Source organism: Falco biarmicus, chromosome 7, assembly GCF_023638135.1.
Source record: "Falco biarmicus isolate bFalBia1 chromosome 7, bFalBia1.pri, whole genome shotgun sequence".
Lineage (NCBI taxonomy): Eukaryota > Metazoa > Chordata > Aves > Falconiformes > Falconidae > Falco > Falco biarmicus.
In genome coordinates this window covers 50,131,031-50,155,022 of record NC_079294.1, presented here as the reverse complement: position 1 = coordinate 50,155,022, position 23,992 = coordinate 50,131,031, and the positions used below count along the sequence as shown (strand labels likewise).

The window sequence follows — 23,992 nt, the reverse complement described above, 5'->3', positions numbered from 1 at the left end:
ACTTAGAGAGTACAGCACAGCCTGGGGAGCATGGCTGTGCCCTAACAAATGGATGTACAAGTAAGCAGTGAGCTATACTAGGGCTGCTGAGGAGAAGAGGAGGTTCAGTCTGGTTGAGGATTTGGTAATGGTGAAGTTCAGATGGCGAGGATCAGGCAGATCTGGAATGCCAGAGATTGTATGGCAATCTGCGGGGGAAAACTCCCTAGGAAGGTTACAGCTTCTTCACTGGGGACTTTCCCCCACGGATTGCCAGTCAACTCTCACAAACACCTATAGATGTGTTTTTTATGTACGTTACGTTTTCCTTACTGCAGTACAACGTTGTGCTAAAGCTATGTTCTTTTTGGGCAAAGGCAGGTTGTGGCAGTGTTACTGGCTAGTGTCAGAGCAGCGTAGCTATTTCTAGAAGTGTTAGGCAGATAGTAACTTGATCTCATAGCTTGTGCCTTGAAAAGTCTGCCTGCTCAGAGTGTATTTTAGTGGGTTTTATTGCAAAGTGTATTTTATGCTACTTTTTTTTCCTCAAATGCTTCCAAGAAGACACCAGTAGCAGTGATGGAGGTGAAAGATCTCCTTCTTCAGAAACCTCCTAGAAAAGACCGCTTTCTGGAGGGAAGTCAGGGTAAGACATTACTCTACTTTGAGGACTCACATCCTCAGCGGTAGGCGACACAGCAGAAAAAAATAACCTTCCAGCTGAGAAAATTCAGCTTTGAGAGACAGAAGGCAGTACAGTCAGTGGCAATAAAAATATGAAGCAAAATACTTTACTAATGAAATGTTTTGAAAGAAATCCCTTTTTTTTTAGGCCTCTAATCTTAAAGATCTGCAGATGGTATTGATTGTATGCAAGGGGGTTGCAGACTCATTCACAAAAGTCAGTGATGAAACAAGGTCACTGTTGAGGGATTATAGAACTGAAAGAGAGATCTGCCTTGGTGGAATGTCATTTATGCATTTTGCCAAATTTATTAGGTTTTTATAGGGCCAGGAGAGAGAGATTACAGTGTTGTCTCTTGGGTCAGATGAGATTATATGGGACTGTGTTCTAAACAGTTTATTACTCCCTGAACCATTATAGTGTGTGTCCCGAGTCTTGCAGGAAAAGTAGAGGCAGGTAATTTGAAAACCTTCATCAGACAAAATCCAGTAGCTGTCAGACAGATCCTGACCAAGAAAGACACGTTTATTCAGTAGCAGAGGTTTGGGTAGCAGGCTAAGAGGTGGGGCTTCATCTGACTTTGCTGCACTTACAGCCTCACAGAAGTGGTTGGTTACCGTGTCAGGGAAGGCTGTTTTGGTTTTTGGTTTTGTTTTTATAGGTAGGAGTCTGAGCAGCCTTCCCAACCAGACATTCCCTTCTGCTTAGTGAAAACTCCCGATGATGCTGGAGTCAGATCCACTGTCTATTTGTGGTCCCACGTTAATCTGCTGCCTCCTCATACAGTTACGTACTTGCTGTCTTCCACTAGTAGGTGACGCAGTTCCAGGTGTCTCATTTTGACATTCTTATGGACCACAGAGAACGGCCTGTCTCTGCTCGTTCCTTCTCCTGCCCAGCAAAACCTTCTCTCAGCTGAATTCCTCCATAGTGCTCCTGCATATCTTAATGCTTCCCATCACTCTTGCTTTCCAGGGAAGAGTGCGGAACCATCCTTGTTCACCACAGGTTAGGATGGGTTTTCACGTGGGGAAGAGCTGCCTCTTCCCACTCTACCTTCTCAGGTCACAACTATTGGGCCTTCGTCACCAGATCTGTCACCGTATCTCCTGGGGATAAAGGCTTTCAGTGGGTATGTGTAGACGTGGCACTTAGGGACATGTTTGGTGGCAGTGTTAGGTTTGCAGTTGGACTCAATGATCTTAAAGGTCTTCTCTAACCTAAATAAATGATTTTGTGATTCCTCCTGGTGCATGTAGCAAAGGATCCCAATCACCATCCATAGACATTTTCCTAAGATTGCCATTTCCAGAGGAAATAAGAGGGAAATGCTTTTTCTTTCTACTTGTTGCCAGTTCATTAATTTCCTACGAAAACCATTTCAACACTGTTATGGTCAAAGACTTTTAAATGGGAAGTTTATCTTCTGGAAAAGGAAGTGCAGGTAATGTTGCTGTGTATTTGAAGAGGTGGGTTTATTTCTAGGAAAATCAAGTCTTCTGGATCCTGAAAGTACCAGGGTGGCAGAAAGAAGAAAAAAAAATGTTTTAAAAAAACAGGGAAACTATGAAAAATGAAACCAAAATACACTTGACAGCAGAAAACGCTATGTAGAATTTAAATAATACAAGCAATCTGCCCCTCCTGTAGAAACTGGTCGCCCCTGCTTGCTCATGCGAACTTCCTGCATGCCACCAGCTGCAAATGTCGTTGCACTCCTGACCCTGCTGGACTGCGGCAGGACCTTGTCTCATTGTATATCAGCATAAAGTACTTAAGCAGTGTTCCGCAGTAATGTGTAGTGCTGTACTTTTTATATATTTTATATGCACAAATAGTTGCTTTCAGTTGTATATTTGTGGCAGTTTTTTTAAACTGCTTGCCTTCAGCAATCTAGAATTTAATGAGAGATAACTGCAATTGTTTGTAGCCTTTTATGCCCAAAGCAGCTGAGACTCCCATATGGCTAAGATGAGTTTGTTAATAGTCAGTTTGCTTTAAGGTAATGATTCAGAAACTTAATCTGTTTTTAAAATATTTATTCTGCCACTGTTATTCCATTACTCTTCATTGTTTTTTATTAATAAGAAACTATTTGAGGTAAAAATATATGTATATTATATTTTACATACACATGGGTATATTTTTAAATATATATATTATTTATAGATAAATAGATAAGCAATGTCAAACCATTACAGTAATAAGGCCATCACAATAACATTGAAGGGGGCAGCCAGGCAGCTCTCCCGATCTTGGGTGCAAGTGGTCGCATGCACAGCCATGACGGCTGGTGACTTTGCTCACCGCTCAGAGGCTCTGAGCAGGTGCGTTACGGCGTTTCCTCTGCAGGTGTTGAGCAGTGGCCCCTGCTGATATGACGAGTGGTCTGGATCTCCTTGCTAAATTGGCTTGAAAGCAGCTGATGGGTTTGAAAATCATGCCCTGGTACATTCTGTTGGTTGACAGCGGACAGCCGGGCAGTAAGTGTGTGCCATCCCAAGGAAGACTTGATTTGCGCCTTGCCGTAAGACATGAGAAGCAGATGAATAACTTTTCCAAGTCATTTTCTGTCTTTGGTGCAAAGCATCCCTCTTGGCATTTGGGGCAGATTTTGAGGAGAGCCAAGGGAAACGAGCACCCAGACCCCCAGTCGCTGCCCGGAGTGCGCTGTGTGCGCTTTTGGCAGGTGATGAGGAGGGGCAACCCCCACATGCAGAAGGTGCCAGAACATGCCCTCATCCAGGGCAAACTAGTTCTGTTTTCGAATTAGACTCTTAACTTAAATATGCTGGAAGTGCATCACCAGAAGCACAGCTAGGCAGGTATTTTCTGACGGTAGCTGAAGGTTCCACGCCTGTATCTATACAGGCTGGCAGGTTTGGTGGCATTTAGAGTATAAATCATGCATGATTGAAATGAAGTGTATTTTAGTAGCGGGTAGCTGAAAAGCCTTGCAATGTACTCCTAATTCAGCGGCATTGCCTTGAGCTACTCTGAGGCCTCTTTTGTAAACTCAGACATTAGCACAAAGCACACCTCTGACTGCAGGCATTTAAAGATCAACAAGGGCCAAAAAAGCTTTTAAGATCCAATGAAACCAGGAAAACCACCATGTTGCCTTTCAGTGTCAGGTTAGATTGCCTTCTTACGAGTGCAGCTATTTCAGGTACAGAGTGCTTGGTGGTTTGGGTCATGTTGTGTGGAGAAAGTGTTCCCCAGAAAACATCTGTTTCTTTCACCTGCAAACCGCAATGTGCTGTGAAGAGGCAGGACTGTAGCCACACAGACCCAGGGGGATGAAGGAAATCTGGCTCAAAGGGATGAGCATGGTTCTCTGAAACATGGTATCAAAAAGAGCACTTAAAAGGAGAAGATGCTTTTAGAGTGCGCCATAGACCGCAAATTGGGCAGGTCAGGTTGCTTGTAAGCTTGACGTTCTTCCTCGATTGCCGGTACTGTCTTCCTAGCAGCATTATTTGCATTCTGCTCAGAATTGCATTAAGAGGAGTTTGTTATTTTCTTTTTCAGTGCCTTAAAGTGTTCTGTGTTCTGTAGGGTCACAGGAAATCCCACTGTCATCTGCAGCACCTAAAAGCTGTCTGTGCTATATAGCTGCTGCTCTCCCTTTTGTGTCACGTCTTCATGTCTGTCTGACCGTTATGGACGTTCAGGTGTAGCTCTCATGTACATACCACACCCCTGACTCGTAAAAATCTTTATGGTATGTTTTAAGCCAACAGATAATGTGATGTTAATGTTATGCTATTTATTACACATGTATGAGTAATATACAATGAAGTAACTCTGTATTCTTTCTGAATGGAAAAAAAAAAAGACATTATTTTTAGAATTATGGATTTACCATTAAAACTACATGGATGTACAAGTGCTGGAGAGCTGGCTTCTCTGGCTCTCTTTTTAGACAACTCGGTGGCGTAACTGTACAGCAGTTACCAGTTACAACTGTAACACCTGTGCTGGTGCCTGCGGTTCAGCCCATCGGGGTAAAGGCCAGCTCCGTCCTGGGGGAGGGGAGGGCCCTGCAGCCAGAAAAAGGCCAGTGTTAGGCTCGGCTTTCCAGGTGGCGAGAAGCTGGGCCGGGGCAACTGGTCAGCCCTGCGTCACTCTCTGGAAAGGTCCAGAGCATGTGTTCTGTGGAACCCAGCACGCCTCATTCCCAGGCTGCTGCCATAAAGAACCGCAATAAATGATAACCCTTATTTTGGCTGCAGCCACGGGGTGGGTGGGGTGTGTTGCCAAATCACACCTGTTCTGACCTAAAAACACACAAAAGGTGGTGCTCCGGGCGTGCAGAGCAGAGGAGAGCCTTTAACAGGGTGGGGGTTCAACCCCTTAATCAAATAAATGGTTTTCTAACAGCTGCCTTTCTGTTTTTCCAGAGGATGACATGAATAATTACATCAGTCGATACTACAATGAGCCTAGCAGTGGTAAGTTTTGCTGGAAAATGTAACTGTGAACTGCTTTTTTGCATTGTGCTGTGTGCTGTAAACCAGGCGAGACCGAACGATGGCGTAGATCCATCCTGGACGTGAAACCCACCGTGGCATCTCTTGGTTTGCTCCGTGCAAGTTTGTATTAAAAGGAATTTTCTGAAGGTTGAAGGACCACAGGTTTGCTCTTGCTGAAGGCAACGGTTTGGAGAGCTGGGAGAGGTTAGTTCCCCCCCGCTGGGCTGCCCAGTCTGCAGGGCGGTGCAGATGGGCCCGAGAGTGAGCAGCGTGGACAAAAAACCCGAAAAGATGTGGGGAGTTGGCTTCGCCCAGCACCGTGCTGGGAACCCTTCTGCCAGGTTAAACCGAGTGGCACGAAGCCCCTGCGGCCGCGCGGCCCCTGACCTGAGCTCAGGCGGCCACCCCGGCAGCGGCCCGGCGGGGGGGGGGGTGGGCAGCGGCCTGGTGGGGCTGCCCCGGGGGGGGAGGGGTGGACGGCTGGAGCAGCACGGTAAGCGCACGCTGGGCAGGCGTGTACATGCCTCCCCCCTTCAGTTACCTGAAATGTCATGTACGTACGTACATATGTGTGTGTGTGTGTACGTGTAATGTATTATATAGATTCTCATATATACATAGGGCTCTATTAGAAGTGTGTCTGCATATACATGTACATATAGAGAAGATAGGTATATATGTGTATACATGTAAGTATAATATTATATGCATCTATTCCATATATATACCCCTATATAGATAGTATGTATACACAAAGTAGAACAGACACATATAAAAAGATACATATATATGAGGATGTATCTGTGTATAACCTCTATATATTATATATATATATAAATGTGTGTGTATATGTGTATGCATATAAAGCAATTATGTATTACAGGTGTATATCCCACATATATGCACAAAGGCAGAAGTAACAATACGAACATATGAGCATAATGTATCATATATGTATCTCCATACATATATCCCCATATATATGACATTATATATGTATAAAGTTGTGACTATATACATATATGTAAAGATATCTGTATATGTCTTTACATACATATGTGTGAGGCTGTGTCTGTATATACATACTTTATCTAAATACATATATTAAATACATTAAAATGTATAAAGATACATGTGAAGGGATGTGTGAGAGGAGGAAAGAGGGCCTGAATATATGTGTATATATTATAGATGTAACAAAATGTATTTAGGCGTGTATTACGTATTTATAGCTCCATATATAAATACACATGGCCCTATACACATATATAGCCATGTATAAGTAACATAATAGAAGTGTAAGTGTATGGTTCTACATATGTGGGGTATAACGTGTTACATATTTATATCCCTGTAGATACAACCTGCATTGCAATACATAGGGAGGGAGGATGTAGGTGCTTATAAAAGGTATCTTGGTTTTTCGTGTGTGAGAAACACAGGTATATGTGAGAGACAGGGCCTGGGTATGTACATAGGTATAATGTCTTATGTATATCCCCACATATATACACATGCATATATACTTGCATGTGCATATGAATATATGTACATTTCTCTATATATGTAAAGATCTATAAAGGTGATTCTGTGGTTGTGTATATACATAATATTTTTATGTAGTACATATAAAAAATGTGTATGTAGGTATAATGTATATGAGCCTATATAAAAATACATAAGGGGGTATATGTGTGTATAACCAATAGATGTTATGTATCATATATTAAAAGGTATAACTAATACTTTAAGTTTTTATAAGTATTCTGTAGTATATGTGTATCACATACAGGTATAATATATTATAAATCTACATCTCTATCTGTAAATTCCCCATATATACAGAGGAAAAAAAAAGGTGAGACTGTGTCTATATACACATAAACTAGATATAGCTAGAAAGAATATGTGCATGCATATATAGATAATACAGTATTATTTGTGTATGTTTAAAAAGACAGATGAAAAGGACATGGATGTGCGAGTGTCTGTGTATATACATACATACATGCATAATCTTGTGTGTGTGCTCAAGTCTAGGTAGAATGTATTATATCTGTATATCCCTATATATACCCCCCTATGTATTTTATTTATGCATACATATTTGTATGTACATGCACATATATGTAAGTATATGGTATTATATATAGAGCCCCGTAACAAACTTGGAGATCGGCAGCAAAAAGTGTACCTACACATGTGTTATGTGTATAATTTACAAGCTGGATCTGTGTACACCTGTATAGATGTATGTGATACTATTTATAGATAACTAGCCCTCTCTAATAAGGGTGCATATATATATCTGCCTATATAAAAGATGTGTGATCTAAACACAGGGAGATAGATAGCTTTAAATAAAGGGGTTGGGGTATGCAGGTATGTGTTCAGGTATGTATAATCACTTCATATACACTTTCTCCCCCCCCCCCCCCCCCCCCCCCATATGCAGAACATTACATATATATATACACACACAGCTGGAGGTATATGGTGTTATTTATATATAAATGCACCCGTGTTACACATACGGTGATATATACCTGTAGGTGTAAGGGCAGCTCTGTAAGCCGAGGGGGCTGTGCGGCCTGCGGAGCCCCTGGACGCGGCTACCCCGCGGGGCGCTCAGCTGCCTCTCTGCTCTGTTCCCTGCAGACAGTGGCATCCCCGAAGCAGCCATCTGCATGGTCACCACCGCCGCCATCGACGTCCATCGCCCCAACATCTCTTCCGACCTCTTCACAGTGGAGGTGCCGATGCGCCTGGGCAGCACGGGGACGTCGGCCAGCATCACCTCGGGCAGCGCCTCGCGGTCGACCGTCAGCTCGGGCACCCAGGCCTGCAGCGAGATCAGCCAGACGCTGGGCTCCTCCCCGGACTGCAGCGAGGACGCTGCCAAGGCCGGTGCCAGCCCACAGGCCGACCTGGTGCCCGCGCAGCAGCGGGTAGCCCAGGCCATGGTGCAGGAGCTGCTGTCGTCCCTGTCGGAAGAGGCCTGCCTGGCCCAGAAGGGGCTGGATCCCGTCAACCTGAAGCTGCCCAGCCCGGCCTGCTCGGTGGGGGCCAGCCCTGACCTGGGCCACCGGCTCAGCGTCTACAACCGCAAGAACCAGGAGAGCCTTGACGTCTTCCAGCTCAAGCCGCTCATCACCTGCCCGCAGGGCGCCCCGGCCATCGATGAGAAGTACGGGGCGCTGGGGCCCCCAGAGCCACGGCTGGGCAGGGTTCCGGAGGCGTAGGGACGCTCTGGGCATGCGCTCATCATCACTGTGCTGGGGCACGAGGCTGCCACAGGCACGGCGACAGCACTGCAGGAAAGGCGTGAGAGCCGCGGCCTCCCCCGCAGCAGCCGCCAGCCCAGGGTGAAGCCAGCGGAAGCCAGCGTCGCCTCTGGGCCAGCCGGGCCCTACGGCGTCTTCTGCAGCACGAGGGCCCTTCCAGCAGTCTTAGGCCAACATCGACCCACAGTGCCTGGGGGGACAGACGAGGGACCTGCCCTGCCCCCAGCCGGGCGGTGCTCCCGGGCACCGTGGGCCTTCCAGCAGTGCAGGGCCCAGCCCCCCCACGGCGCCCGGGGGCAGGACGGAGCTGCGGGACAGCCTGGCCCCCCGGCCTGACCCCACGCAGCGGCTGAGTGGGGCTGGGAATAAACACTGACAAACGTACCGGCTCCTGTGCTGCCTCCTGCCTCGGAGCCCTTCTTCATTCCCTTCCTCTCCTGCCTGTCTTCCACCCCACTACCACGCCGCGCGCTACCCCACTGCCCGCCCAAAAAGAAGTACCACAGCGGCCCCCTCTTTCCAGTACAAGCCTTTATTTGCCCTTAGGGACTGCAGTGCGGGGTCCGTCGCCGTCCCTCACTTCTTCTTCAGGAGCTCCGTCATCTCGGGCACTGCCTGCGAGCACCAGGGCCAGGGTAGTGCGTGCTCCCCCTCTGCCCCCGCCTCCCCCCAACCTCTCCATGTGCAGCACCCAACCCCCCAGTCACTCCCCACCCTCCCACCCCTCCTGCCCAGCACAGCACTCCAGGGGCTGTGGGTCACCCCAGCTCACAGCACTCCCCACTTCTCTCCTGCTGAATAAAGCCTCTTAATTATTTAAGAGTGCTACATTTCCATTAGGTGGAAATAATGCATTCGTACAAAATTTATTAAGGAAATTGTCTACATGGTGTTTCTTCAGAATGGGACTGTCTCTGGCTTACGGAAGGGCCTGTGCTCGCCGCTGAGCCAGCGGGCATTATTTCAGGAATGGCATTAAGTGCTGGCAGAGCTGCTGCCCACGCCTCGTCACAGAGCCACTACAAGCTCCCGCCACTCAACGCAGGCGGCTCGCACACGTGAGGCACAGGCACTGGTGGGCACGGTCTGGCTCACAGCTCGGCGAGAACTGCAAGCTCCTCACGGGCATCAGTAAGGCAGCACGCCCAGGAAAAGACAAAACCTCCTCCTGCCAACGCTGTACTGTCATACTTTATGAAGCTTACAAATACACAGAAGCACCTACGTGCAGTTCTTTCGCGAAATGGTTCATGTTCAAGAAACAGAACAAAGGCAGGCTGGCTGTGACACCCCCCAGCGCACACACTGCTGCTACTTGCAGGGACTGAATTTTGAGTGTGAAAACGATGAAATCAGAAGGCAAATTCTTGCACAAAATGACCCAAAGCAAATACCCTCACAGAGACACCTTTAACACTCCCTAGACTGTATTATCTAAGATGGTGGGTCTCTGAAACAGTTGCCCCGCACACGTCCAAGCTGAGCCTCACCTGAAACAGGTCTGCCACCAGTCCATAGTCTGCCACTTGGAAAATCGGAGCTTCCGGATCCTTGTTAATGGCAACAATGGTCTGCAAGCGACAGCAAAGCAGCGTGTGAACAGAGACACTGGATTAACATCCAGGGCCGGGTGACAGTGCCACGCCCTATCCAGGAAACACGAGCTAAACCCTCTCCAAGCCCCTAGAAGCAGAAGATGCGCATCACGGCATTTAACGAACATTTCCTTTCCACCTCAAAAAACAAACCAACCCAAACAACTCCCTCAAAAAACCCTCCCTTCCCCGCTTGTTGCATACATCCAGGCTATCCTTCCCTGTTGGAGAGAGTCTAGAAAAAAATTGCAAAATATTATCTGCAAGATCTAAGCCATTACAGAAATAACTCGAGGTAGCCTTTAAAGCAAGTACAATAAAGCCATGGCTAAAGGCCTCTGTACCTACTATGGAACATATCATTTGGTTTGTCACACAGCAGAAGAACAGGTGTGATCAAAGTCCCAACACCACAGTCCAGAAAAGGTCTGTCTTGGTTTAAACTCTGCCATACCAGTAAATCATTCTCTAAATCTCTGCGACAGCTTCCAGCAAAATAAGTGCGGCTGTCCACATCAAAACCTGCAACAGGATGGGGAGCACTCCATAAAGGATGGAGAAAAAGGAAAAAAAAGACAACGGCTCATAAAATGAACTTTACACCGAGCAGGCAGTCTAAACCAGACTTCCACCTCAGCGCTGCCAGCGTGAACTCGGTCAGATTGAAGGCAACATGACTCCTTGGGACAGCTTTACCCCAACAGTTATTTGATACATTTACCTGCCATTCCCAGGGAGCCACAGCTCATGTCTCTCTTTTGTTCCTTCCACTGAATGTACTTGTCCGGCAAAATTAATGGCTCAGTAGCATACACTTAGTGGCAGTAACTCAAAGATAAAAGTTTGCAAATCCTGGTTTCAGACCCACAGAAATGTTTTTGCCTCACAGGCCATTTGTATCCTGTGACTCACTATAAAGAAGGACCACATCGTATATGCAAGAAGGAGGCACCTACAGCAGAGCTGGGCTGCTGCCCTCTTGCCAGCTCACAGCCAGAAACCTGCAAGTTCCAGTCATGCCTCCCCTGAAGTATTTTCCCTGGAGTTTACCCCCATTTGCAAATGCCAGCTGCCACTGACAGTTCTACAGTGCAGGAAGCAAAACCCAGGCTGACACCGGAGGCCATTAGCTCAGCAAAGGCTTTTTCCACCCGTACTCTGAGGCCCTGCCACACTCCACAGAACCATCCGCAGGGGCAAACGCTGAGGCCAGCACTTGATGACACTTTGGGGGCTGCCAGCTCTGTCCTTGTCACAAAATGATTTAACACCGGTTGGTTGCAAAACTGTCTTAAGCTTTAGTTTGGCAGCCTAGTCCTTCCTCTGTCTCCAGTAGCTGAAGTAACTTTTTAGTAAGATCTGGTTCTCTACCTCATCACTAAATCAGACTTTTCATGGTAAGAAGCAAAAGCATCACCTTGCTTGCAACAGAGATTTGCAAGTTAAATCTCTTCGAAAGAAAAGAAACTGTAGCTGCCTCACGAGGGAAGTAAAAATAAGGAAAGAAAGCAATGACGATTCTCCAGGTCTCCTCAAAAGCTGCATTTTCTAGCTTGCTATAAAAGGACAAACAAATTATACATTTCACTTGGTAGAAAGCATCTGACTGCTTTGGAAGATGTATGCTCAAGTGTGCCAGTTCACAATGCCAGATAATTCAGTGCTGAGGGAAGACGGGGGACACTCCAGAAAGTTCCCATGGCTGCGTAATTATTTGTAAAAACTGGATCTTTTCAGTAACTACAACACCTACAGGCTTGGGCTAAAAGGAAAGCAGAACACTTTTCAAACACAAATAAGACTGAACTTTACAATACACACATTTGTTTACACTAGGAAAACTACGATAGATGGGAGAAATTAAACTGCAAAGTATGCATCTCCTATCAACGAATTCCATCTGTCCTTATTTCCTATACAAGAACATCTCAAAATACCAAACGTGGCATTGGAAGAGCCAAAACAAGCTGAGGTTTTGCTGTTGCAGTATGGGACAATAGTGCTGCCCAATGTTTTTATATTGTTTTATATCAAAGGTAATTCTGACACTTAAAGTAACAGGTTCCCAGTATTGCTGGTAGTCTTGACTGAGATAAGGCAGGAGAGAGAAATATAAAACAGGGTCAGACCAAGTTTTAAGCAGCTTAAAATACAGAGTTCTCAGCCAACGGCTGATACTAACCCCACCTGCCCATCTTCCCCTCGCCCAAAAGCACAGCTGGAGACCGAACGCCTCGGAACCCAGACATTCTCCATCCTGTGGCCCATCAGATGCTAGCAGGGTCCAGAGGCAGCCAAGGACGACTGTGGTAGTACTGCACCCGAGCTGCTCTCACGGACTCTCCCACCGCCTGACAGTCCCTGTTGTCTCCCTGTTGCTGCACTGTGAGCAGAAGATACTGTTGCACGAAGACCCGTGAGCACACACCGCTACAGACACCATTATTCACACTGCTCATTAGTGACCTTCATACCCCTGCCCATCGTTCATCCTTCATTTCTAATTTCAGTTGTTTTTTCTCGTTGTGTCGACTAATGCCGACACCAATTGAGTCCCTGACTTTAGAAGACTGAGGCCCCAAAAAAGGTGCTGTATGCCAAATCCAGCTTACGTGACTTTGCCCAAAAGATACTTAAGTAATATATGCAAAAAGAACTACATTATAAGAAAGCACAGACTGTCCTACCACACAGGCTGGCTTGTGAGGACAATTATCAGTCCCATAAACCCACTGGTCTATCACTGGTTAAACACAAGGATCTGCCTGTAACGTTTTGCAAACCTTTTCCTCGGTTTTATAAGCTATTCAAAGTTCTGCGTTTGGTTTCTGCCAGAAACCGTTAAGTTCACTCCCTGGGAATAGAAAAATATATATATATATATATCCTTTTTCTAAAACTACTAACAGGGAGGCAGGACAACCTACAGTTTCTGATGTTTGGCATTCGATAGTATGATTCAGCAGGCAATTCTCCTCTGTACAAACACTGTACTGTGGGCCAAACTGGCAATCCCTATTTCAGATTATTTGCTTTGGCAACTAATGAGTTAAACCTTTTAAAGTTTTACTGCCATTTTATAATAGGTTTCCATTTGAATGGCTAAATGCAAGAATGTCAGAGACATCTTTTACTTTATGGAATAGTAAGTTCATAATTCAAATTGCACATTGTTATGCATGAATTAATATGTCATACTCTGAAATAAACGCAAATGGAACTATTGTATAGAATGCAGGCATGTGTGGTTTTTTGTGGGTTTGGTTGTTGCCTGTTTTAGAAAAAAGTCAATTAGCTGCTTCTACTTACCACTTTGGGTTGTAGTGCAATGGTTTTTCTACTGTGTTAGATGTTTTGCCACAATATTTTTTATTGGCAAGGCTTAGAGGGCTAGCATGTTTTAAAGAAGCAGACAAATGGGCAATCTTAACATTCAAAAAAACTGGAAAACTGGCTAAAGTACTGATGTAAAAGCAAGAAAGTAAACTCATTTCCTTCCTCAAAAATCTTTTCTAGCACATCCATCTTTATATACCTTGCTGTCTTTCATTCCAGCCAAGTGTTGGATTGCTCCAGATATTCCCACGGCAATATAAAGTTCCTAGAAAAAAACAAAAATGAGACATTTTTGGTACCCACGACATAGTTTCAGTAAGCTCGCACTAAACCTTACTCAGAATCAATTACATGCAGTAGTTTTTACATTACAGTAGTTTTCAATATTAAAGACAGCTGATGATTGGTTGCCTTCCCCACTTGGGCATGCAATGCAACTGTAAAATGAGAATCCCAAAGAGGCATCTGGCAAAGATAGATGAGAGAGGGGAGGAGAAGAGGAAGAAAAAAAAAAAAACACAAAAAACCCCCAAAAGGTCTGCATCAAACATAAGACCTGAACGCACAAGACTGCTGCTCAGCTAGAAGACAGGGCGATCAGTGTTACCCATGGCCCTGGAGATTCCCAACGCAAATATTAAGGAACGTATAACCTACAAATGGATAATGCAGTCGCCTGAAGAGAAAACCCAGGTTTTTTTGCTTGAAGCCCCTAGGATCCTTTAAGACAGAACGCACAATGCTGAAATCCAGGTCTTGAAATCTTTAAAAAGTCCCCTATGTGGCAGGATAAAACCCTTCAGATACTGCGGTGGGCTAGTGCACCATACATTTGTTGTGATAGTTTCTATTATTCACCCCAACCTTCAATCCTCATACGCCCTGAAGCTTTTCTTCCTCCATTCACTATCAGCTCCTGCTCAGGGTGAGTGAAGAAGCACTTCCCAAGGAGGCAACAACACGGAGTAGATCTTTATACTTTGGGGGTCCCAATCCAGCATCTCCAAAGAGACTTGTATTCAAAAGAGACAGAACTGTGTACGCAAAGAGATCTCTATCGACAGCTTTAATTCACAGCAGAAAAGTATTTTTTCCCCTCAGGCTGAAAGTCATCCAGGCTACAATCTATCCAAAACTAAGTCTATTTTCAGCTCCGTGACAGTTGTCCCACCACCAAAGGAGTCCAAGTAGCAGTCAAGCCTGTACTGTTTAGCTACCTAATTCTACAGAAGACGACACAAAGGCTGTACTTCTCACCAACTCATTCAGCAAGAGGAAACTAACACACAAAGCTAGTCAGGAGATTGTCTGTCAAAACCAATTAAAAGGTGGTATTTATACAATGTTTGGAGAAGACGCAACCTCAAACGCTAACAGAATTTCTTTTTTTAAAATACCAAAGTTAGTCCATCTTTAAGAACACAGAAATCTAATTCAAGAAATTATTTTTGAGGCCAGCGAGGGTAAGGGGGTCAAAAAAAAAATCTTTTCCCTGTGCAACTGAAGATGTGCATTACAGTTAAGTGGCTTTTAACATGCAGAACAAAGCACAGCTGTGGAACAGGCACAGACCTACAAAAGAGGCTGGCAAATGAAGGTGTTCAAATACAGAGACCACGCAGACTGCTTGTTCCATACAGGCCTGACAGTCATTATATAAATTAAAGGAAAAAAAGATTATTGTTTTCTGACGTTTCTACAGCCACAGATTTCACCTATTACATCAGCTTTTAAACAGGAATAGATAAATAAATTTTTATGAAGCTTTTCTACAAAAGCTATCTCCTGTAAAAATTGAAGGGGAGGAAAAACAGCAGGAATAAAGTATTTCCTATTAAAAAGGCTTGCTTTGAAATTGAAACACAGAACCTAGTCTATGTATTTCCACAAAAAGACACAGCTGTTGAAGACGCTCAGAAATTTCTTAGCCTCGGTAGCTTTTTACTGAGTAGATTACTATTAGAGGTCAACCCATTTGAACCGCAGCTGCAATGTAATATAATATGTCCATATAAGAACCATAGTAAGAATGCAGTATTTTAATTATACCAAATAAAAGAACAGATGTTACAGGAGAAATTATTCTAACATCATATAGTCTTTAATGCCATTTTAATACTTTTTTAAAACACATTACTGTAATGCGATTTTTTTTTTTTTTTTTAGAGCAATTCATTAAGTGCCAGTCATCTAGACTACCAGATACTCTTATCAGTCTGTTTAACATTGTCAAGTTCAGTCCTTGGAAAGCATCCAGCTAACCAGGAGCCAGATGCCTACGTGTATATTCTGTTAAAATATCTAGGAAAGACAAGGATGTTTCATTAAAATGACATTTATAAATCACCAGGCTTATCTAAAAAGCCTTTATTATGCATCTAAGCCATACCCTTCTAGGTCCCGGGCCTCTGGCTCTCTGGCTAAGCTAACAGGCCCGCTCAGTAACACTGAGAGCAGACCGCCTCAGGAATGTCTTCGTACGAAGAACACATAGGACAGCATGTCCCTTACCAATAGTTCTGCATTGTGAAATAAGATTTCACCGCTTACATCTTAGTTTAAATCTGTTCTGCAGTTTCATAGGAGGGACACAAAGGACCCACAAGGTCTGAATGATGAAGATTCAGGACTGTTCAGCGCTCTCCAAGGAAGGAGATTCAACTGGTCAACCAGAGAGGTCATAAATGACTCAGAAATTCAGATCTCGGAAGTTTTCAGGGTAATATCCTTGTTTGCACATCTCCCCTGAAATCATTCACTTCTATCATGCCTTTTTCTGAGCCCTACCATTCCTACTGTGTTAGCGTTCAAACTCCCAAGTCAGGGCTGTAGCCCCAAGCACTAGGAATCAGTCAGGGAGGAAAAGGGAAAGCAGACTGGCACCAGAGCAGCACCCTTCCAGCTGGAGTGCCACATGCCTGCCATCGCAGCAGAGAGCACATTAAGGTCTGGAAGGAGATCTTCAAAAAAAAAGGAGTTCATCAAAGCTCATCTATGCAGGAGACCCATGCCAAAGCACAAAACCGCATGAATCACAGTCTGGATCATGCCTCTCAGGTGCCAGCAAAGATGGCTTTACACCAACTTCCAGTTCCTGCTTTCTGGATCCCTGGAAGCTGCTCTAATTACTGCTGTCAGGTGGCTGATCCACAGCCTACAGTTACAGGCACTTACATCAAAGTCCAGGACACGGAGCAGCATTTATCAACTCCCTGGTGCTTGTGCACAGGCAGGTTTCACTGAAGGGCTGCTGCCAGCGCTGTGCCACATGAGAACGGCATAACAAAACAGCACACCGATTCTGTACCAACGGGCTCACTGCACCAGCTGATACAAATTAAGTCCCAAAAGCAATTAAAGTCAAAGAAACTTTTGGTGTGTAAGGGCATGGCATCAGATTAAGACAATTGTCTTGCCTCACAGTAACTTAATTTCACACAGGAAATAATTACTGCACACATGACAGCCATACCACAAATCTGTATTTTTCACGAAGTACATCATGAACACCAGCACAGCAGAAGGGACACCAGAGAAGAGAGGTAACAGCAAGAAAGAGCACAATGGAGGAAACACGCAGCACAGGAAGCTGAATGGACCAAACAGCCCGAGTGCACAAAGCAGAGGGCAGGGAGGCGCAATCAGGACGTACCTAAAGATGTGCTGTTGCAGAAAAGGCCTGGTATGCCAGCAATGGGAATACGTGAAGCGGGGAGCATGAGCATGCAGCATACCCAGTAGGTTTCTCACAGCAGCAGCCAAAGCTCATTCTGCCAGTTTGCTGGCACAAAGGCCAAAAGCGTTTCATTTGTCCTCCCACACAATAACCCAGAAGTGGGAGCCAGGACCCTGACAGAGACCTCAAAGTTTGTAAGCACATATTTGCATCACAACAACCCTAAAAAGAAACAAAACTCCAAGTCCCACATTTATCCTATTCAAAGGGCCAGATTCCAAATCAAGAATCCAACTCCTCATTTGCTATCTGAAGTACTAATGTAGCCTTGGGTTGTTTTTTTTTTCCTTCCGACAAACATGACTGTGTTATGTCTTGTAGCATACTCATTGTATGCTAATCATTAAATAATTAAATCCCTTTGCTATCCCCCCTAAAGTCCTATTTCTGCGTTAAACTTACCCAACTTAGATATTAGGGTCTACAGCAAGTCTTCACGTGTGCAAATCTGCACAGCTGGCTCCAGAATCCACATAGCCAGTTACACACAGCTTGGATAAGTGTCACCAGAGTGCTATATGTGGATGATTATAATTACCAATATAGCAATGCAGTTATTTTCCTGTGCACACTGACTCTTCCGATTATTTACAGAATAATTTGCTGCATGTAGTATTATTTCACTTTTATTTGTGAGAATATTTTAAAATGCCTTAGGCTGCCTTGGGGCAATTAAGGTACATTTGTGTAAGAGAACCACAACAACAGTTTTTAGTTGCAACTTACAGTGACTTTAAATGCTGCTGAAAGAGACTACTGTGCATCCACAGGTGCAACACAAGATGAGGTAGTCATTTTGCCGGCATGCTGTCAGCTACTATTGATTTTTACGACAATTTTTGAATTACACTGAAAATCTTCAGTGTACATCAATTTATCATGCTACCAGTGGCATGCTTTTAAACAGGCTAGTTTAATAAACCCCTTTGGCACACATACTCTTTTTAAAGGCAGCTCTGGTATTTTATTTTCTTTGCAAGAGTGAAAGGACAATGAAATTAGAAAGGAATCTTTGTAATGAAAATTGCTTCATACAAGTGATTTCTTCCAATTACAAGCTATTAACCCAATAAAGTATTTTCTGGCTTGACATTAGTTCATACATATTACACTGTATATCAAACAATTACCTGCTATGCACTGCTTCGATGCATTGAGTATGTTCCACTCAAGAAGCACGCATTACTAAACTATATCCCAACTACAGTTTCTTTTTCACTTAAAGAACCTTTGATCGGCCAAGCTACGTAATTACTCTTAAGCGCGGTTAGGGTGTCTGCTGGAGTGCAGGGCCACACAGCAATTTTTTTTCTCTCTCTAGGGAAAAGCACATCAATTGCTTTCAGCTAAATGCACTCACATATGAATATTTTAGTACAATTTAATGTTTCTGCACCAACCCCAAAGGAGCAGAGCATCAATTTGTGAACATAGTTTTCGTGGAGTTAAAAGCTACACTGGATAATGTAGGATGAAAGGGGTTGTCAATCCTTAGCTTTTTAGCAAGCCAGAGAAAGGTAGTCTGTAAATTCAGTCCCAGCTGCACACAAGCAGCTCTCTGAAGTTTGCCACTATAAAGCGACTTTTCAACAATAGTGAATTATCAGAGGAGATAATCCAAAAACAATTTCCCAAGCACGGTCAGTTTTCCCAACACTATTCCCTCTGCTAGCTATCTAACAGCCTCAATCATTTAGATTCAAAGTGCACCTGCTGGTATGTTAGTAACACCCACAAACATCATGTACAAATAACACATTCCTACAAAGAAGCTAGCTGAAGGCTGAAGAAATAATGTACCATGAGAAACATTAGTTTCTTAATATTCTCTTGTACGTGTACAAAATTAGGAAGTAATGAAGACCTTATTATCGATAAACAAGGAGTAGAACATCTTTAAAGTAAGTACAGTCTAGAGACAGGAGTGATACCTCTCATGAAGCTAAGGGAATTAATTAGTTTATTCTGTTGTAAGTAATTTTAGGTAAGAGCTAGAGAACAAAAAGCAACAGAAACACTGGAATAAAATATACTTTGTTTCACTTCCCCTACGCTTCCCCACAAGAAAACATGGGAAACAAAACTTAACAGATATGCTAACCTGAGCAAGCAAATGATCCCTAGGAAACCAATGGGAAGTAACAGCAAAGAAGAGTTAGTATCCACTTACTACACAATGAAACCATGAGTCACTTGTGCATTTTGGAGAAAACAAAACCGGGCTAGGTGAAATATTTGATTGATTCGCCACCAAATACAAATAAACACTAAACATAGGAATAACACAAATAACGTGATACTGTCTCTCTCCCTTCCTGCTACTCCAAAAGCAAGCAGATGACTACTAAGCGCTAGAAAGCTACCCACTGCACTGAAAGGGACTGCCCAGTAAAATACTGGGGCATATACAAGCTCAGAAAGCATCCCATCCTCTTGCTGGAGCAACAGGAATTCCACTCCTCTGTAAGAGACTACTCTGCAACTTCATGTATCTCTCTGCTTCCTTGCTACTCAGCTTTCCTTTTCCTGCTTCTAATCTCACCCCACTCCTGCATTTTCTACCTAATTTAACATGTTAAGTTGTTCCTGTTCTTCCATGGCTTTGGTGCCTTTCAGCTGAACCAACATCTACCTCTTCAGCATCTCAACTGAAGCTGCACCTACCGCTTTCAACATGCCTCTTTTCCCCTCATTATTACTGTCAATTCCTGACCTCCCTTTTGAAGTTCCTGCAATCCATTACATCCAGAGAGACCCTCTGATATGAAATCGAAGCTTAAGCACTGAAGCTAAGCAGGTCAGCAAGTTTACTCCTGGCAATCGTATCAGAACTACACTGAATTCCCATCTGCCTTCCCCACCCGAGGTTTCTCAGCACATGCGATACCCAAATGCATCTGCCCTCCATGCAATCATACCATGTCTAGCACGATCATCTAGGCCAGTGTCAATTATTGCTACATCATGTATTTCCTAACTTCTGCCTTCCTCAGTTTGCCATCTCATTTTCTTGTTGCCTGTTAGTATTTTGTGCCCTACGTTGAAAGCAACAAGGCAGCAGCAACTGAACACCAAAAAAAACCCAAACCCAGGTTCTGCCAGGCTATGCTTCCCCTGCTGGGTGGACCCTCTGTATGGCACCCTCCTCAAGAAGAAAGCCTTGCAATGAAGTCCGGGATGGTGAAGGTGAGGTGTTTAGCTGTGGTCCACCAATGGCTGACCCCAGATGGACACCTTGAGTCCTACAATTGTGAAATACTGGACTGGCCATGTCTTCCCTATTGCCACCTAGGAAAACCTATAAAGCAAGCTAAAGCGGATACAGAACTGGAATTTGAAAGAACAGACTTCAATACAGGAAAATACAATAAATTAGGAACGAGTGAACATTTAAACTCTGAAGAGACTAAACTAGAAGGATGCCCTTCAGGCAGCAGCAGATTCTTTGTAAGGTCAGAGGATAACATTAACAGCCTAAAATTACATACACTTTCTGGAAAAAAAAAAAACCTTCTCAGTGCCTCTTGAGGGTTTTTTTGTTTTTGAGGAGTGGGGGGAGAAGCTGAGAGCAAGATAATCCCAGTACAACTCCATCTTCCTTCAAAAGCTAAAGGGAGAATATAATTACAATAGGACACCAGGGAAAACTTGGGAGACCATGGGGATCCAAACATATGTGCCTAGTGGCACTGCTGACAGTGTAGGATTTCCCACCCGAATCCCAGATGCTGCTCCAGAAGGAAGTCTCCAGGTCCCGCACAGTAACTACCAGCCCTGTGAATGTAGTTTTAATACCCCAGATGGCTGAAGTGGCATTACACACCTGTTTGTAGGCATTCAGTCATGCCCTATGTGCCCCTTCCTCACAAACCTGTACTGCCAAGTCAGAGTTCAGAAAGTAACAGAAGCTACTTAAGGCTTGTAGCAGTTGCTTTCCTTCTCTCACAACAGTCAGAATATTTTGTTTAAATATTAGAAAATTATGCAAGTTCATTAGAAAGATTACATAGTTCTTTTTATGTTAGAAATGCTGCTAATTACACTTAGGGTAAGGAAAGCTAACACTGAACTAATAAAGCATTCATGTTCCATTTAAAAGAGTACATTATTTAACCGCTCTTCTCCTCCCTCCTTTTTTCTTGTTCATTGCTTTCTTTTTTTGTGAAAAAGATAGCTGGGAAGATTTTTACTGTGAAAACTAGCACCCTGACTAATTGAAAAATTCTTATCTAAAAATAGCAGTTACTCGGGGAAGCGGGGGGGGCTTGATTTGTGCAGGGAATTTAGTATTTTCTAACTGGATATACTTAACTAATACTTAACAATAGGCACTCATGGGAAAGATATTCTTATCTAAAACTAATTTGAACAATCTTACAGGGGTTTTTTTTCTGAAAACAGAAACTACATACAGTGCTTAATCTGAGAACTGCATTTCCTTTTTCTGTGGAACACCTGCATATAAGCAGCAGCGGAAAACAACTAGCTTCTAACTTAAAAAAATACACTCCTAAAATGGTTATCACTGATTAAAGACACTGAATATACTAAATTACTTTTTTAATTAGGAAGGTAACATTTTATGTTTTAATCTATTCACTTATGCCTAAAAATCAAATAATACAAATCGGCCTTCTCTTTCGTAAGACAGAATGTTCAAACAGGAGCTACAATCAACTGAAATCAACAGGTAAAAAAAGCTACTAACAGAAAAAAAAATAATACACCAAACATTTTAACAACTGGAATAAAACTATACAAAAGAAAAAGTTACCAACGATCCAGCCAAAAAAAACCAAAATGCATAAATCCCAACACGAACTAGAGGTCCGAGGCTATTTTAGGAGTGTGGATGTACCGTACAGAACTAATTCTCAAACAGAACGAAGGTGAAAAGGCGAAGTTTGTACTCCTTAATCAACTGCATTGTTTCATTACTTCAGGAAAACGAGCTACAATTGTTTCTTGACTGGCAGTTTGTTCATGTATTAATACATGAGCATTTCACGAAAGCTGCTGTGGCTGCAAGGTTCTCACATCCTGCGATGCACTGTCTGGGCTGTACTCTTCAGACCACAGCCAGTAATTCCATGACTGGAGTACTCTGTACTCTGAAGAGCACAGCCCAGACCAATGACCAAAATTACCCTTCCTTCACCAAATCCACAATCAAAGGCACAAGGGAAGAAATAAGGACATCTTTTACATGATTACCTTCTTACCCAATGAGCAGCACAGAAGCACTCCCCAGCAGTCATACACGAAAAGCAGCAGTAGAAGCACCTCCTCTTCCTGAGCTTGTAACTGACTCCTCTCCCTCTGTAGTCTCAAAAATGACCCAATTCCAGGGTCCTTTAAAACAATGCATTCCAATCCTCCACTGAGACTGGGCAAGAGACTATTAATAGAAGAGTAAGATCATACGCTGAGATACTTTCCCATCAGAAACGAACAGCTGCACAGGAGACCAAGTATGTCTCAAACTCCAACAGTTTCTCGTATCCAAGATTCCTCCCCTGCTTAAAACCCATGCGCCCAGGAGGGCATGCACAATGTCAACTGGAGTTCAAAACCAAACACAAACCCCAGGTCTCGGCTAATACAACTAACCAATGTACAAAGCTGCCTTGCAATTTTCCAGATAAAACATCATGAGCTCTCCCTGAACTAGTGATATCGAGCATACCTCATAGGAAAAAGAAGCAGCCATCTTCTAGAAAATTGTAGCTAGTATAATCTTGATGTGAACAAGAAAGCTTTGTTCTACTTCTTCATTAAGTGAATTCTATCTTCCACTGCACAGAATAATTTTCTAGCTAAAGAACCAAAAAGATGGTGAAGTAGAATTAGGAATGTAAAGTAAGAATATGCAGCTTTAAACTGCCTCATACTTAAGACACCCATCCAGCACACTGAAAAATCAGTTCCTCTGTAGTTGGCAACTCCGAGGGCTTCGTATCAATTCAACTTCCACCTCTCCTTACAATTAAGATAAAATATTTTTGATACTTCTAAGCCACTGTATGCTGTCCCTGTATATATTTTAAGAATAAATATTTGAACAATTTGAAAGAAGGGGCATATAGTTTTCAGTACCCTTCATAACTCTCTACTTAATATTTGTTAAGAAAGGAGATGAGAGAGAAATGCTTCAGCCTGCTGACAAAAAGATGTAGCACCATGCGATTGTGCCAGTGAGGATCGTTTATTGACACCATAGTTAAACATTCATTACTCAGTCCTGACTGACTAAGGGCTATTTTAACAATCTTGTAGAAGAAGATGACAACGATGACATTGACGTGATCCTACGATGTGGCTGTATATTCTTATGATTTCCACATGCTGCTACAAGCCATCTGTGACAAGTTATAGCACTGTATCTTCATCAAAACCTAGTTTTTCGTTTCATAATTGTTTATGTGTCCTTGACTGTGGAAAGAATGCTCATCGTTGAGCCTCAAGACACACAAACCAGAGCTGAGCTGTCTTCAAATTAGCATTCACCACTTCACTAATGGATATGTGGGTAGTGAAGAACGGAGGATGGCCACTCTCATCTCGGGCCCTTTCAAAGTACGCAGTTAAGTGACACTCAGCTCACTCCCTGGTTTTCAAAGGTTTGGGTATGCAACAACCAGCTAAAGACTGCCTCCTTATGACAACCAACTCTGCCTTCTTCAGAACCTGCAATTTCCATGTATGTTGCAGTTGCACTTACCGAACTAATGTTGATTAGCCTGCTGAAACCTACAGCTGCAGTATGTTGGGCCTTATGCCTAATGCATGATCAAAAGAATGGGCATTATATTTAAATCTGAATGTTCTTTTAGCAAAGAGGAAGTGTTACGCTGAGAGCTACAGCTGTCCTGAACTATGTCCAAAAAACCAGTAATTGCACA

General features: G+C 43.6%; 2 protein-coding genes across 7 annotated transcripts in view; one reads left to right on the top strand and one right to left on the bottom strand.

Moving 5' to 3' along the window:
• TMEM266 (transmembrane protein 266) overlaps positions 1-8,807 on the top strand; it is an 86,524-nt gene extending 77,717 nt beyond the window's left edge. For all 5 annotated transcript variants that reach the window (XM_056345646.1, XM_056345643.1, XM_056345644.1 and 2 more), the window contains 2 exons: positions 5,068-5,118; positions 7,798-8,807. In XM_056345646.1, coding sequence (XP_056201621.1) covers positions 5,068-5,118; positions 7,798-8,381 — 635 coding nt within the window. In that variant the 3' untranslated portion in view covers positions 8,382-8,807. The remainder of the gene's footprint in view (positions 1-5,067; positions 5,119-7,797) is intronic.
• Positions 8,808-8,939: 132 nt separating this feature from the next.
• Positions 8,940-23,992, bottom strand: part of ETFA (electron transfer flavoprotein subunit alpha) — a 30,992-nt gene continuing 15,939 nt past the window's right edge. The window contains exons 10-12 of one of the 2 annotated variants that reach the window (XM_056345652.1): positions 13,554-13,619; positions 9,914-9,994; positions 8,940-9,038 (exon numbers count right to left, since the gene is read on the bottom strand). In XM_056345652.1, coding sequence (XP_056201627.1) covers positions 9,000-9,038; positions 9,914-9,994; positions 13,554-13,619 — 186 coding nt within the window. In that variant the 3' untranslated portion in view covers positions 8,940-8,999. The remainder of the gene's footprint in view (positions 9,039-9,913; positions 9,995-13,553; positions 13,620-23,992) is intronic. The other variant, XM_056345653.1, reaches the window with a different exon arrangement.